Source organism: Calonectris borealis, chromosome 21 (genome assembly GCF_964195595.1).
Source record: "Calonectris borealis chromosome 21, bCalBor7.hap1.2, whole genome shotgun sequence".
In the NCBI taxonomy this organism is placed as follows: domain Eukaryota; kingdom Metazoa; phylum Chordata; class Aves; order Procellariiformes; family Procellariidae; genus Calonectris; species Calonectris borealis.
The window spans coordinates 7,903,448-7,918,813 of record NC_134332.1 but is presented as its reverse complement, the minus strand read 5'-3'; the positions used below and the strand labels follow the sequence as shown (position 1 = coordinate 7,918,813).

The window sequence follows — 15,366 nt, the reverse complement described above, 5'->3', positions numbered from 1 at the left end:
TTCCACTGGTCTTTGTATGGAATATATTTTGGGGAAAGAGAAGGTGGGATGTTTTTTTTTCTTTCTTCCTACCAAGACGTCTTGGGTTTGTATCAGTTCTTGTCACCTGGAGAGTAGGGAGAACTGCCCTGCAAAGAGCACTGAAATTCTCCTGTTATCCCTTCTATGCCTGCCTGCAGCTCAGGTCTTAGATAGATAAGTATCATCTGTCTAATAACATTTCTGCCTGCTGCTGCACTATTGTATAGTTAATTTTATGAATCCCATTTTTAACAGAATGCCTAGTTTTGCATTGTCGTTTTGCTCTTTGTCAAGTGTCTGGTTTTATTCCATTCCTTTTTTCTTTTAGCAGATGGAGAATATTACTCTCCTTAACTTGTTTTTTTATAATGTGAAGTGGGTATCCTCAATTAATACACTAATCTGTTTTCTAATTAATTCCCTGCGGTTTTCCTCCCTTTTTGCTGGTACATTGAATCCTGAGTGCAATTCTGTAAACTCAGTAATTTGATTATTTAAAGGACAAGTAATGAATTTCATGACAGAGGTCTAAGTCTTTAGGAAATGTTAAATTTCAGGAAGGAAATGGATTCTATTATTGCGGTTTAAAACCTGCTTGTACCCAGGGTATAAATGTGCACTGATAATAATATACTGTACTAAAAGACAGGCACATTCCTGTCAGCTAGTCCTAAAGTGAATTGCATTGTTAGAAATCTGATGCATATGCTCTCCTACAAGCACTTGTTGTTGTATTTTTGTATGCAGATGCAATGGCAGGGTGAGTATCAAAACATCAACATTCCATGATGTGGATTTATGTAGCATTTTTTATTGCTTGTTTCCAGTAGAGGCAACAGTGTATTAGACATACTGTACAAATAAAGAGAAGGGACTCTCATTGCTCTTGAAAATTGTTTTGGCTGCTTTTTGGGAAAGTAGCTGGAGGTGATTTTACTGACCTTTCTTTGTGGTTATTTGACACTAAACCCAACACATTGCAAGAGTCCTTGCAAAATTTATAGTCACTCTTATTGAATCTAATCATTTAATTTTTCTGTAAAAAGAAAAAAAATTACAAGATACATAAGTTTAAGTATCTCAATTGAAATATTTTACTTTATGAAGGCTATAGTGAAAATATGCAGGATACCGCCTTACCACTGTGTCCCAATAAATAGAATTTAAAAACCTGCATAGTAATTGTAATCCCAGTCAGCATCTCGCTGATGTTCTCTCTTGCCCTAAAGAAAAATAATAATGGAGGAAAGAGAACTTTTGTCTCTAAAATTAGGGAGTCGGCAATGCAGTAATTACAGTAGTTGAAATACATTTTGAAAATTTATTTTCAGTTATAAAAGCTTCAAGCCTTTGGGCAAATTGGAGAAATATTGCATCTAGCCTGCTGTGGCAGAACCATTATCATCTGCTAAGTTAAATACAGAATGCTACAGAAATTTCTTTCCTGTTTTAGGATTTCTTTTACACAACTCGCGTCATTATTTTTTATTTTGATAAGATTATGTCACACACTTCATTGTGACATCAGCCCAGTATGGCTGAGAGAAAAAGTACATTGCGAAATTATGTAGGCATCAGTTTTTACCAAATACTTTCCTTTAGTCCTACAGTTCCTTATGAGTTTGGGGGTTCCATGATAGCACAGTAAATATGCAAAGTCAACAGTAACTCTTCTGTCCAAAATCTATCAATCATAAACAGGAATAACTCTTTGTGATTTAGTTCCTGTAGTAATCTAACCAGAAAAAGTAGTTTGTATCCTCCTTAATTGCAGACTCAGCATACAAAATAAATGTCATCTTTTTAATCCTTTGCAGTCCCAGACAACCTTGTTATGAAGATCCTGGCAGAACGCCTAAATGCACTAGACTGCATGACCAATGGTTGGGTGCTTTATGGCTTCCCAAGAGACATAGAGCAGGGAGAAGAGCTGCAAAAATCACATATTATTCCAAACAGGTAAGATATAGATTTAGCAATCATGACATTACATGTGAAAAATTTGTTTATGGAAGGATACAGGTCTTTATTGACATTGTATAGGCTGTTGCATCTTATATATTTATTCCTTCCTTAGCTAGAAAAGGGGTCTTGCTCCTGGAGAGTAGGAATTAGAGCATTGGCCTTACAAATCCTCCAGATGGCCAAACTGTGGGAGAGAGAAGAGGTTTGTTCTTCTGGTTATTTGTTTGAGTTGCCTCTAAAGGCAAACCATAAGAAATGGATTAAAGTTTGGATTATATCAGAAGGTGTATTTTATTTGCAGCAGGAGGGGGGATCTACATCTTCTTTCTTTAGCATTGGCATAATGTCATGAAAATATATTAGTATTGCGAGGAGCTCATTATGAGACTTTTGGGTTTTGTGAAATAATTAAAAACAACATGAGAATTATATTTTGTTTGAGCTATAATGAAGTGTTCAGAAATGTAATATAAGAGAAATGAGCATCAAAAGAGAACTGTTATGAGTGCCAGGCAAATAAGATGGAGTTACTCTTTACAGCTGGTCCAAGGGTGGTGAGGATTTGAAATGCTGATGTACTCATCAAAGCTGAGAAGCTTCTCCATTCCCCTCCTGGGGTTCCTGGTTCAGTCCATACCACTGGCTGACACAGTGGCCACTCCAAAGGCATACTTTGGAAATTTGTAGTCTTTATGCTTCCAGGAAGCTTATTCTTATCTAAAAAGTAGTAGTGGAAAAGGTATATTGCCCACATAAGTGTTGAAGTTGGCAAAGTTACTCTTCCTGTGTCTTCTGTGTGGCTGCCCTCAATCCCCCCGCCACTCCCCGTGCAGGGTACAATGAAAAGATGTAAAAGGGTAAGACTGAGTTGGAGAGAGAAAAGAGGAGGGTGAAGAGGGAGGGAGCTAGCAGTCATGCCATCAAGGTTTACAAATGAAGGTATGTGAAAACAGCAGTAGCTTTATTTATTAAAAGTAAGACATATCCTAACAGGAATCCATTTCATGAAAAAAGGGAGAAAGAATCTTGAAACTTATGCTAGATTTCTGTTAAATAACATTTCCCATGGATTATTCTTCATGTGCATTTAGAAGGTAGGTCCTGAGTCCCTAAACATGTATCAGAGTACCTGAGATCAGTGTGAATACTGAAGTGTGTGCCATGTGCTCCTTTACAGGATTGAGACCTCATCAAGTGAGGAAGAACAACTCATTATAAAATTGTATGTGTGGAAATTTGGCACTGATCCATTTGCTTAGCTTCCATTTTCTTTAAAGAGCTCTGCAGATTCATATATGAGTTAAGAATTTGGCCCCTACTCTTTTATACAGGGGTTGAAGTAAGGGACAAAAGCAGACATCATGCTACCTGATTGATTTTGGAGCTGATATTTTCCATGAAACTGAAGTAGTAGGTATATAAGGGAGAAAGGGTGATTATAAACAAAAGGACATATTGCAGCATAGGATAGCAGGGCAGTAATTCAGTTTCAGTTGTGATGCTAGTTATAAAACACTATCTGCAGAGGTGGTGTTTCTGACATCAGGAGAAAAACCTGATAGAATTATAGCCTTGAAATCAATCTGGGAATAGGATGCAGAAATCTATAAATCAGACACAGAACAATCTACAAAGTCTCATTTTTAGGAGGGCTCTGTTGATGAAATTAGATTAAAATAAATTTACATATATATCAAGTTTATTATTAAAATCTAGTCACATCAGTAAACAAAATTATTTGTGAAAGAGTATGTTACTCTGTGTGTTGAACTCAAAGTAGACCTCTTTGGCTGATCAGAACACAGAGTTATTGTCTGCTTGTCAAGTCATAAATCTATTCCTTAGAGCTAATAAATGGTTAGTGTTCAAATACTATGTTTTATCTGACTCCCACCTCATAAAGCTAGTACACATAATACTAAATTATACAGCATTGAGCAGGATCAGTCTCCTGACTCCTCCATCTTATGGAAAGAAAAACAAACCTAGTAATTGATGGTAGAAAAGAAGGAAAATAAAGTTATTTGGAAACAAACAAAATGGGCTATAAAGTTTGTTAAAATGTAATAATAAAAAAACTCATACAGCATCAGCTACTGTATCCAAAGAACTGCCCTGGAACAAAAAGGAAAATAATTCATTTTCTACTGAAAAAGTAAGGTACAGGGTTTTCTTTAAATTAGAATTTGCGGTAGAGCAAAGGCTTGCTTACAGACTGGTACAGGAAAACCTGCCTGTATCAGACAAAACCTGTCTACCAAAGAACTGCTCTTTCTGTACTCGTGGAAGACATGTATTGCTTTCTGTGTTCCTCCCTATGAAGCAGTTACTGCTTAAGTGGACAGGATCCTAATCGTATTGAACTGTGGCAGCCTTTAGGGCAAATAAGAAACTGAATCTATTAGTGGTCTCTCAGCTATCTAGTAAAAGAACACCATTAACCACTTAGTGCCTACGGTAAGTGGGAATCCAAATACAATTACAGGTTGGCATCTGAAGCTCAGAACTACTAACACAAAGGACTGAATTCAGTTCCTCATCCAAATGAGTATAAATAGGTATTTCAGCTTTCTTTATTGTTAATGCTTGAGCAACAATAAGAAATACATAGTATAGCCATGGATAGTTCTAATATACCGAAAACTCTGTTTAATATCTGCCAAAATATTTCTTATCCCCTTCTGCTCTCTCCCAAACTTACAGTTAAGATAAGATTCAGCGGCAACAGAGTCATCTGTTATAGATCTCTTGTCATTAACTTCAGCTGGTTCATGACCAGCTGTCTGCTGGTTCCAGGCCAGCTTAAGGCAATCAGCAGTTTAAGGATTCCCTGAGCTGGAGGGTCATCTGGACAACTGTCTAATAGCCCATTTTCCTTGACTTTATAGTCTCTTTTTCAACACTGTATTTTTGGCCTCCACCAAATCGTATGGAAAGGAGTTTCACTTTTTCACTGGGTGTCGTATGAAAATACTTCACAGTGTTTTTTCCAGGATACTTTCTTCTATTGAGAAACAGTTATAAGCGTACCCTGTTCATGTCTCCTAACACTCCTGATTTTATAAGCTTCTTGCATATGCCTGTTCAGTCATCTTTTTCCCAGGCAAAGAACATTGGTCTGTTTATCCTTTTCTTTACTAGAAGTCATTTCACTCTTCTGATCATCTTGTCTCCCTGATCTCTACCTTCTAGCTGTTTCTTTGCTGAGACAGGACAACCAGAACTGCATTCAGTTTTGAGGGTAGCACTGTGTACTGGATGTATATATATTAGATAAACATTTTTTATTTTGATCTTAGCTCCATTACTCATAATTGCTGATATTCTATTAGATGTTATTGTGATAGATTTTGGAAGAATGTCTGGTGTGTGTAGACTATGGTAACTATACAGTGTCTCTTTCATTGAAAATATACTGAAAAATCACAAAGTGTCACAAATCTCAATTGAGTGTGTCCAAACTCAGCAAGGAGCCTAAAAACCCTTTAACTCAAGATCTCTGTAGTTAAAATTGTAGCCAGGTTTGTGTTAGAGTTCTCCTCAAGCTGATAAAGCAAGCCTTTCCATCTGTGCCAATGGGCTCTGCTGCTAAGTGCGTCCTGGGACTCCCAGTTCCTCTGTTCCATCATTTCCTTTGTGTTTTTTTCCATCTGATCTGAGTCCAGGGTCAATTGTTTTACATTTCATTATTGATTAATTATATTACAGTAGTATCTACAAACAATACAAGTGGACAGACAAGGCTGGGCAGGGAAGGGATGAACTTGAAGATTGACCTAACAATACATATATGATATATTTCAAATACCCATTTTTCCAATATTAAAGTTTTTTCTTTGCTGGTTGAGAAAATAAACAGCACTAACTTCTCCAGCGCAAGTTTTCCAGCAGTGTTTTATTTGGTCTTCAAAACGATGTGGCTGTATCCCCAATTATGTCATCTTTTTACATAATATATTTAAAGCTTCTTTTTCATCACACTACTAAGAACCTGTATTCAAACATTTTAGGATAATGAAGTTCCTAATTTCTAAGGTAGCATCTGTGAATATTTTGAAAAGGGAAAAATCAGAATGGAAAAAAAGACTTTTTAAAATTTTTTTAACTATTTGGTCGTTACATGGGGCTTTCATATTTCTGCAGCTGATCCCAATGTGGATTAGGGATAATAAACAGCCTATTAATGGAGGCCTGAACTAGGAAATGGAGTTTGAATCAGCAGCAAAATTCAATGGCTGGCGAAGGTTAATAACTCCATTACTATCAGCTCTATTTTTTAGCCATTTGAAGAGCTAGGTGTTAGCCTTATCTTACTCCTCATTAATTGAGCTAATAGAACCCCAGTGACCCTACCATGCTGCCATTATCTGAGAGTTTACCAGACATGGACTGGAATACTTATCACTGAATATGTATTCCTCAGATTCATTTTTATATCAGAAATATTTTTGTTAAAGATTGGTTGTCTTCAGGTTTCTTTTTGTCTTTTCATTTCCTTGCTGTCTTCTGTAACAGCTACATATTTGGAAATTAAATGTAAATGACTTAATTAAAATCCTATCAAGAAACAAGCTAAGTCCCAAAATAGTTGCATCAAGGAAACATAATAGTGATTGAATTATTCTGACATGAAAAAATCTTACAGGGCACTTTTAAAACTTTGGCCTAATTTAAATGATGGATATCATGTATTTATAATAGATATGTTTTTAATTGATGGCATACAAAAATCTGATGGGTAACAAAGAAGAAATGTTATAATTATATCTTCTTATTTTCCCCTCATTTTCAGGAAAAAAAAAAAAAACAACAGAAAAATGATATGGTAATCAAGGTACAAAATGAGTACAATAAAATTTGCCTGCACCAGGGAGAGAGAGAAACAGTAGGAAAAGTCCAAGTGACCTATGTAGGATTTGGCTTAATTTATAAAGAAAGTAGTAAAAATAATAGGCAGACCAATTCTCTGTTTCAATCATTCTCATTTTTTTTCTCTTCTGATTAGAAAGCAGCTTGCTCTTACCAGAGCCATTATATGGTTGCTCGTTTACTGACTGTTGACTTCACTAATGCTAATTGGTTTCCTTTTTATTATCACTTTGCATATCAGTACTCCCATCTCAGCTAGTCTCTTCCTCTTCCGTCACATGTTCAAAGTCAAACGGACTGACTGGTAAAAACTAAGTGGCAGTGGGAGCTAAAGGGGCAGGACCTTCTTCAGGTCTATGGTATGCTTATGAAATAGAACACACTTTCCAAAATATGTTTCTAGGTGATGAATTCTTATTTGTCTTCCCCACTCCAGTGGAGGTACTCACCTTCCTAGCTATACATCAAGTACACGCATAGCCATGCTCTGAGGGAGCAGAATACCCTAGCCAAGTGATAAAAATTACAAGTTTTTTTCCCAAACAAAATCCATTACAGATTGTGCTTATTGGGCAAAATTAACAAATCTTCCTCTCGCTGGACTGGTGAATTACTCGTTTGCTTCACTGAGTGAGTGGGATCAGTTTAATACACAGTTGCTACCCCTGTAGCCTTTTCCAAGTTACAAGAATTCAGTCATTGTGTTATCTCTTGATGCAAGTGTTTTGAGACTTACCCTTCATTGGCAAGATTTTAATTAAGTCATTTACCTTTGTTTCCTGATTACCTCTATTGCAAGAGGCATTGCTGAGCACCCCATAATGGGCAAAATATATCAGGGAAGCTCCCATTACCTTATGTGTAACAGCTGTGCATAAAAAGGTATACATTGCTCTGGCATGAAGGCTCTATTAAGCAGTCACACTCATGGGCTACTTAATAGTGACAACTAATTCTCCACATGTAGTGCAAAAAGCCGCGCACACGCAGTCTTTTGCCCTACACAAAACTGATAGAAGCAGCTCCTTACGCAGATTTCTGAGGTTTGGCCATTGGTGGGAATCCTTATTCTCCGTTCTCCCTCTCTTCCTTAGTAGATTGTACTCTCTCTTCCCTCATAACATAACACTAATCTGAATAGAAGCTACTGCTATTAAATAATCCAATAGATGGAACATTGGATGATTACAATAAAAAGATGTCACTTCTGCTGCACATTCTGCCTGACCTATATTGGTACCATAAGAGCCTTTCTATCCTGGGGAAAGACGTTAATATGCATCTTGAGCCAACAATAGCAAAATATCAAATGCAGTTTTAAAATCCTTCTATGGGCTTTCTGTAGGATGCTGCATTTGCTGTCACAACCTTATTCTGCTCCAACAAGAATAGGACGTATATTTGGCTTCAGTTGTGGGAGGCAGGTATTATTTTTAGAAGTTACCTCATACAAGCTCCTTTTGATGGCTGGAGTTTGGTGAAATCCTGGTTACAGCAATTAAGGAGATCTCTGATCTCAGCAAGCTTCCTAATTCTCCATAAAGAGAAAGAGGAAAAGCTTTTGCTTTTAAGTCAAAATTTTTATTTTTATCTTTTAAGGACCCAAAACCACATGCACAATCCTTCCATTCTTTTTGCTGCTGAAAGGAGGGGTATTTTTCTGCAGTAGCTATCTCTCACAAATGAGGAGACATTAGGAAACCTGAAGACTTTCTATCCTGATTGCCCTTATGTTGAAACCATTTTTCTCAGAAGATGCCACCGGTATCAAGGTTGCCTTTCTGAACTCAGTACCTAACTGGAGAGAGGGAGAGAAAACTCTGTAAAAGCAGTAGAGTCTGGGCTACTTTTCATGTCTTTGGCAATGGTAGCAAGTTTTAGACAAGGCAAACCAAACCAGCAATGTCTCTCTTTCTCCACATGGGAACAGATACAGTAAAACTGTGAAAGCACTGGGCTTAATGTTAATGCTTTCAGTGCTTCTTCACAAAGTGCCGTGAAGTATCCATGCTTTCAAAGCAGAGCTCCTAGCTCCTCCTTTGGCTGCCAAAAATAGGTGCCTGTGTAGCAGCAGCAATTTCCACAAGGTGACTTTGAGGAGGTGACACTGGGTTGTATTTGAATCTTGAAGAGTCAAAGAACTTTGAGTGATGTCAAATTCAACATTACAGGAAGCTTTCTGTTTGAATACTCAACTCTGCAGTTTGGAAGGAGGTAGCTAAATCAGGCAACGTTTCAGAAAGAGTCAAGAACCAAGAGGACCTGATTTGCTTGGCTACACAAGAGTCCTGCGCCCTTACAGGGCAAAGGACTGGCTTGCATCCCTACAGACAAAAACTATTTACTGTGGGGTATTATTACTTGAGATTGTCTCTAGTTCCTAGAAGAAACTGAAGATTTTTACTGAACCTAGTAGCCAAGTTCTCACATGTTTGCATTTAAACCTTTCCTGTATTACTCGGGAAGCTGAAATGAGGGGGTGTCCTGTGGTCAGCGCTGGGAACTTGCTCATTTCCATCTTGTCAGGGGAAAATACCTTGTTCTGAGGGGAGACCTGAGAACTGCCTGAAAGAAGAACCAGGCTTTTAAAATCCTTATTCACAATGACAACTTCATGGTACTAATCTCTGCAAATCAACAAAAGTTGTTCAGGGCATTCACCTAAGACACAACTTTGTTTAAGGAATGAAATGAAACAGTTATGGAAATACTAGTGTTATCATTTAAATAGTAGTCAAGTCATCTAACCTGTGCTTTTCCCCTCTGCACTCTCTTTGCTTAGGTTTTTATTCACACATTTTGGTCACCAAAGAGCATCTCTGAGAGCTCACTGAACTCACAGACCTGGGTTCCCTCGGGTCTCCCGGTTTGCTCTCCATTCATTTTGCTCTCCGTGACTGACCCTCTGGTTTGGGATCCAGGAGTATTCAAGGTGCTGTTTGAGTGCTGTAGCATTGAACCTGAGGGGCCATCCTGCAGCTCTTCTCTGAGGATGTTTGCTATAGAGTCATTTTTAACCAACGATTTTGCTAAGACAGGTACATAGGAAAAGATGTAGCTGCACGCAGTCATGCACCATCAGTGCATTTCGGGGAATGTAACACTGATCTCAGCAGGGTAAAATATGACGTGCTTTGTCAATTCTGAATATTTCTTCACGGACTAAAGCAGTCATTTTCAAAATTTTACTTTAATTTCCTCAGTAGTTCACACACAAATAAGAACCATGTACATGGGAGTCCGATTTTGTAGGATTTAGAAGCTTTTTGTAAGGAAGAGACGGGTTTCAAGATCTGACTGGAACCAGAAAAACTTTTGAAAAATAACTGAGGGAGGAAAACTTTAAATATAATGGTGTGGCAGCATTTTGATTTGCATTGGATAAGAGAACACATATAGATAAAACTGATGGGAGTTTTGCATGTGTGAGAACTGTGGATGAAGACACTTAGTGTCTGAGAAAGCATGATAGGAAAAGGAGGGCTGTCCAGTGTTGTCAAGCATCTCACATTGTTTTGATCTCTTACCATTTACTTCAGCAGTGTGGTAGCAAAAGTTGGCTGAATATTGTTCTGAGTAAATGTAGAAAGGTCACCCTTACATCTCTACAGGTTAAAACTGAGTTTATGAAAGTCTGTTACTGCATTTGCTGTCTGATATTGAGAGCACAGGGGCAGTACTTTTAGAGGAACTACATTACAAATATACACTACTTTTGAACTCCATGATTACTGGAATTCTGGAGTAAAAACTTAGGACAAGGTTGTGCCAGCTATGCTCTGATTTAGTAGTCTCTTTGGATCTGAGACTAATCCCAGAGTAAGCCAGTACTCAGAGCTAGTGTGGCTGGCAAAATTGGCCCATACTGAAAACCACAGGCAGCGCAGGCATTACGCTGCTTTTGCTTAGATTCTCCAAGCTGAAGATCTGGGAAGACAAGTGCATCAGTCTGTAGCAAATATAATTCGGCTTGGGTGATTAAAACTGTCAAGTAATATTGCATATTGAATGGAGACTAGTTTGTCATTACTATGAGGATTAGAAAGTGTAATCTTCATTAAAACATCAGTGGATTTACTGCTGTTTGCCTTGGAACAAGATATTTGCTCAGAATTTTCTAGTAAGTAAATTTAGCAAGTGCAGGGCAATTTAAGAGAGCAGAGCTGAATACTGTCATAGCTTATTCTGCAGGAAAGATGTAGGAATGATTCCTTATGTCTGACAGATGCACTAGATCTAATTCTATTGGCCTGGATCACCTGCAGTCACATAAATGTATTAATCACCATCACTTAAATTGGCTTCCTTTGGCTCAGGTGTAAGTGGTGACCCCGTGTTTTTGTGCTGTGTAAGGATCATATGTTCTGTCCCTAAATATATTATGTTTACAAAATTCTGTATTACAGAACTCTGTCCTTTGTAAGGCTTGAAATACATTTTGAGTAAGGCTTTTATCCATCCCACAGAGGCTTTTAAATGTTATCCTTTTCTAACATGTGCTGTATTTCTGAGCTCAGTAAGACCACTATCATGCTTTGCGCATGATAAAAAATTGTAGTTAATATTTTTCTAAAAAATTGTAGTCTAATATTGTTCTGATATGAATACTGATTAATATCCCACTGATATGCACTGAGTGAACGATCTGGAGGACAGTCTGTTCTTTTGATAGAACTGACCAAAGGTCAAGGTACAACAGGTTAAAAAATAATTGTTTCATTTAACCTTCTAGTAAATGCTGCTATTTTTGTAAACATAATTTAAGCTGATTTTCAGGCCAAGTATATAGGAAGAGTTCCTCCTCACATACTCGCAGTGAAATCAAAGGATTTGTGTTGGCCATGAAAGTGCCCTAAAGTTAAAGAAAACAGAAACAAAATAAAGAAATCACGTGATTTCTCAAGCCTTTGTGTCCTGTGGGCTCTTCAGATTGACATATACTTTTTCTTAGCAGTGTTTGCAGTAAAACACTGAACTGTCAAAGCTAAATGGTGGGTATGGTGAACTTGCTATGTTTTTGCAAAGTTTACTTTCTCCTTTTAAAAGTACAGTTTCCTCACAGAATTCTATCTCCAGTTGTACATTTCTAACCTCCATGGATGAGACTGCATAGAATTAACTGGTATAGGAGTAAGCCCTTAGCTTTCATTCCACCATTCAAAATATAATCTCAGCTTGAAAACTTGCAGCCATTTTTTTTGTTAAAAATGTTACTGCTGGTCCATTGTACTGAATCCAGGTTCTTATTAACTTTCCGTGAATAAATTGCTGAAATGCTGAAATGTGTTTTGCTTAAAGAATTCCTTGTATTCCAATTCTGTAATTCTTACTCACAGCAAGTAGCTGTTACTCAGAAAAATCATCCAATAAAACACAGCAAAAAAAATGATGGCAAGAGAGAAGCTTGGACATAATGACAAGGGAGATCTAGGACCGGGTTCAATTCTTAAGGTCTCTTCTATGGCTGTATATTCTATGGCTGAACCTAGGAAGTTTGATCAGTACAGCTTCCAAATTGTCCTGTCTGCAAAAACTTGAGACTAGTTTCCTCTGATTTATTAAGCATCATGTTGTTTTACTGCTAAGTGTAGGAGAGGTCCATATTCAGGCTGAATATTTGGTTTTAGTTCCTGCCTTGTAGAGAATTTCTCCAGTGGTTCCGAAGTTTCTCACCATGCTGTCTTCCTTCCCCCCACCCCTACCTGACCCTGCTATAGATCTCAACTGTTGTTTTACCTTGTTGATGTTTTGTCTATATTTGCTTTAACCAGATGCCCCTCTTTGCATGCAGCACTGGGACTCATCCCCTCTCTCCTATCAACAATAATTAGCCTTGTAAGACTAATGGAAGAAATCGTGTCTAATTACCCTGTTGAAGGCCCAATTATGTTATTAACATTTGTGGGCTATAAGCTAATGATGAGGAGAGCCTCTCATTTGCATAGCATTAAGTTAATTGAGCTGGAAGGTATGGGGTGGATAGCAGTGATGATAGCAGGATTCTGTTACAGAATGGATAATGATGACCGGAGCAGGACGATTCACCTGACAGGTTTATTAATTAACGGCTATCTGATTACCTAAAAGAAATGGCAAGTGGCAGTCCTTCTGAAAGAAGCTGCAGTATTTTTTTAATGAAAGATGCTATATCACTGCTGATATTCTGGGGTGATATATGGTAATGGCAGTGTAAGCTCTTTACTGGAAGCCTACATAACAAACCTGTTCTGGGTTACTTTCTGCCCTTGCAAAAATGTGCTGTGAAGGTCTGATATTTCTGAATATACTTAATTCTTACATGGTGCACGAAGTAGGACTGTGCCAGTGAATTTGTGTGATTGTATGAACAGTATATTTTGAAAATCCTTAATTGTTATGTAATCTGGAAGTTTTGCCCTAGGAAGAACAGGAGGATTTGATTTTGTAAAAGGTATTTTTTTCATTATGGTGTTAGGCAGGATTCTATGTTGTATTAGGGAGAAAATAACTATAAACATTCAGCTTTTCACATTTTCCGGGTATGTACAAACTGCGAGTGAAGGTGAGTGCCCTTACCTTCAATTTATTTCTAGGTACAAACAGTTATGCAAAGTTGTTGGGCCTTTTAAGGAACAGGAATCTTTTTTATTTAAAACAGTTCTAAGAATAAAAATCCATCTTTTACTTTTTGATTAGATGTCAGGTTCTGTCTGGTTAATTCCAAACACATTCACAACAGATTCAGACAGAGTCTTGTTTGAACTATAGTATCTTTTAGATGAAAAAAATCACTCTGTTTAAAATTTGCCTGTGCAATCAATGCAAGGCTGAGTAACATGCTATGCAGTTACTCGTTGTTAGAAACCCACATCTCAGTTCTGAATGTATCTGAATGTCAAATATAGCTTCCAGTCAGCAGATCTTTTTAGATTTTTTCAGCTACATTGAAGAGCCCATTATTAAATTGTGTGAACTCCAGAACTTACCTAGTGACTAAGATACCCAGTTCATTCTAGAACAACCTTTGACCAGACTTGTTCCAGGAAAAAAGAGAACACTACAAATTTTAACCTTTCAGAGAATGACTTTTCATCCATTTAGGTGGCCTGATGATTGGTGTTTCAATAGTAATAGATCTGTGATGAGTAGAGACCTATAGATAAAATACAATCACCATTATTTTGCTGTTGGAGAACTTACATGCACAAAGTCTCCCTGCATTCTGCAGCAGGCATTTGTTAGGTACAAAGGAGCTGGGAACATTGCCTTGATCTGATGTGGTAAAGAGGCCAAAATTTTAGTGTACTAGATACATACAGACATTCACAAATCACCACAGGCACTTTTGGTCAAAAGGAGAAGAGAAGAAAAATGGAAAATCAAAGATGAAGGAAGTAATCTGGGAGCATAGCTGCTGGAGCCAGCTAACAGTCTGAGCTGTTTACTGGTTATGACTTGCAGCTGCCAGCAAGAATAGAGAGTCCAATCAGTTACCACTGATTGAGGGCAACTTACTCTGTATAGCTGTGGACACCCGTGTGGTGTGTGCAAGTGAGGGAGAAGCGTTTGTGGAACGTTTACAAGGAGCATCTTCCATCTCCTTCCAGCACGTGATGGTACAGAGCCTACTGTCCGTAGTTGTGTAGAAATTACCTAAAAAGGTTGTTCAGGAAACCTAACACAATGAATAAGTGCCTTTGCTGGAATTTAAACCCTACATCCTCCTGGTCCTCATTAGCTTTCTGTAATCACTAACTCATACAGTCAGTGTTGGGTAGAAATATTTTTATTGTATAAATTAGTTTTTCTGTAAGGTGTTCTGTAGTTTGCCACAGTGCCTTGCCGTATAAAATAGACAAACACAGCATCAAGCCAAGATCTGATAGATCAGGAATTATGTATTTAATTCAGAGTTCTGTACAGAGTGCTCATAAAAGCTTGATCATGATAGAGGGGCCAATAAACATTTGGGAACATAAATATTTCTGTAGGAAATGGCTTTGTGAAACATTTAGTTGTTGAGTAATAAGAAAAACAGAGAAAATCAGAAGAGTAGAAATCTCTAGGTACTAATCTGATGGGTTATATATGTTGCAATGATAATAATGTTGAGAGAGAATTTTTATGGGACCAGTAGCAACAAATACATTGAGTCTTGCACTTTTTACTAATGTCTTCATCTTCTTGTGCTTGCCCCACTTGCTATCTCTGCTGCTCCAAACTTCATCGGCTTAAACCTAGAAAAGCAGTGGATGAGACCTAGGAGTGCTGAGCTACTCTGTTTGGACACGAGAGTGTAAGTCCTCTGAATTTGCATCAGCTGAGTGTTTTGAGCAGGCGGGGCAAAGCCGTGGAGTCTCAGGCCATGATCTGTTCACTAGAGGAATGGATCAAAATCTACAGAAGGCCAGGCAGCGTTTGTTGTCAGGGATGGACTGGAAGGAAAAATACAACTATGTGAGAATTTTGAGGGGAATGATGCTCCCTTTCTCTGTCTTTTGTTTTTCTGGAACATACATTACTTGAGTATTT

General features: G+C 37.8%; 1 protein-coding gene across 6 annotated transcripts in view; it reads left to right on the top strand.

The window, feature by feature from the left end:
- Positions 1-15,366, top strand: part of AK8 (adenylate kinase 8) — a 73,014-nt gene that overhangs the window by 42,271 nt on the left and 15,377 nt on the right. For 3 of the 6 annotated variants that reach the window (XM_075170619.1, XM_075170617.1, XM_075170623.1), the window contains 2 exons: positions 1,839-1,980; positions 3,164-3,208. In XM_075170619.1, the coding sequence (XP_075026720.1) occupies positions 1,839-1,980; positions 3,164-3,208 (187 nt within the window). Of the gene's footprint in view, positions 1-1,838; positions 1,981-3,163; positions 3,886-15,366 lie in introns of those variants that run through there. The other 3 variants (XM_075170618.1, XM_075170621.1, XM_075170622.1) reach the window with 2 other exon arrangements.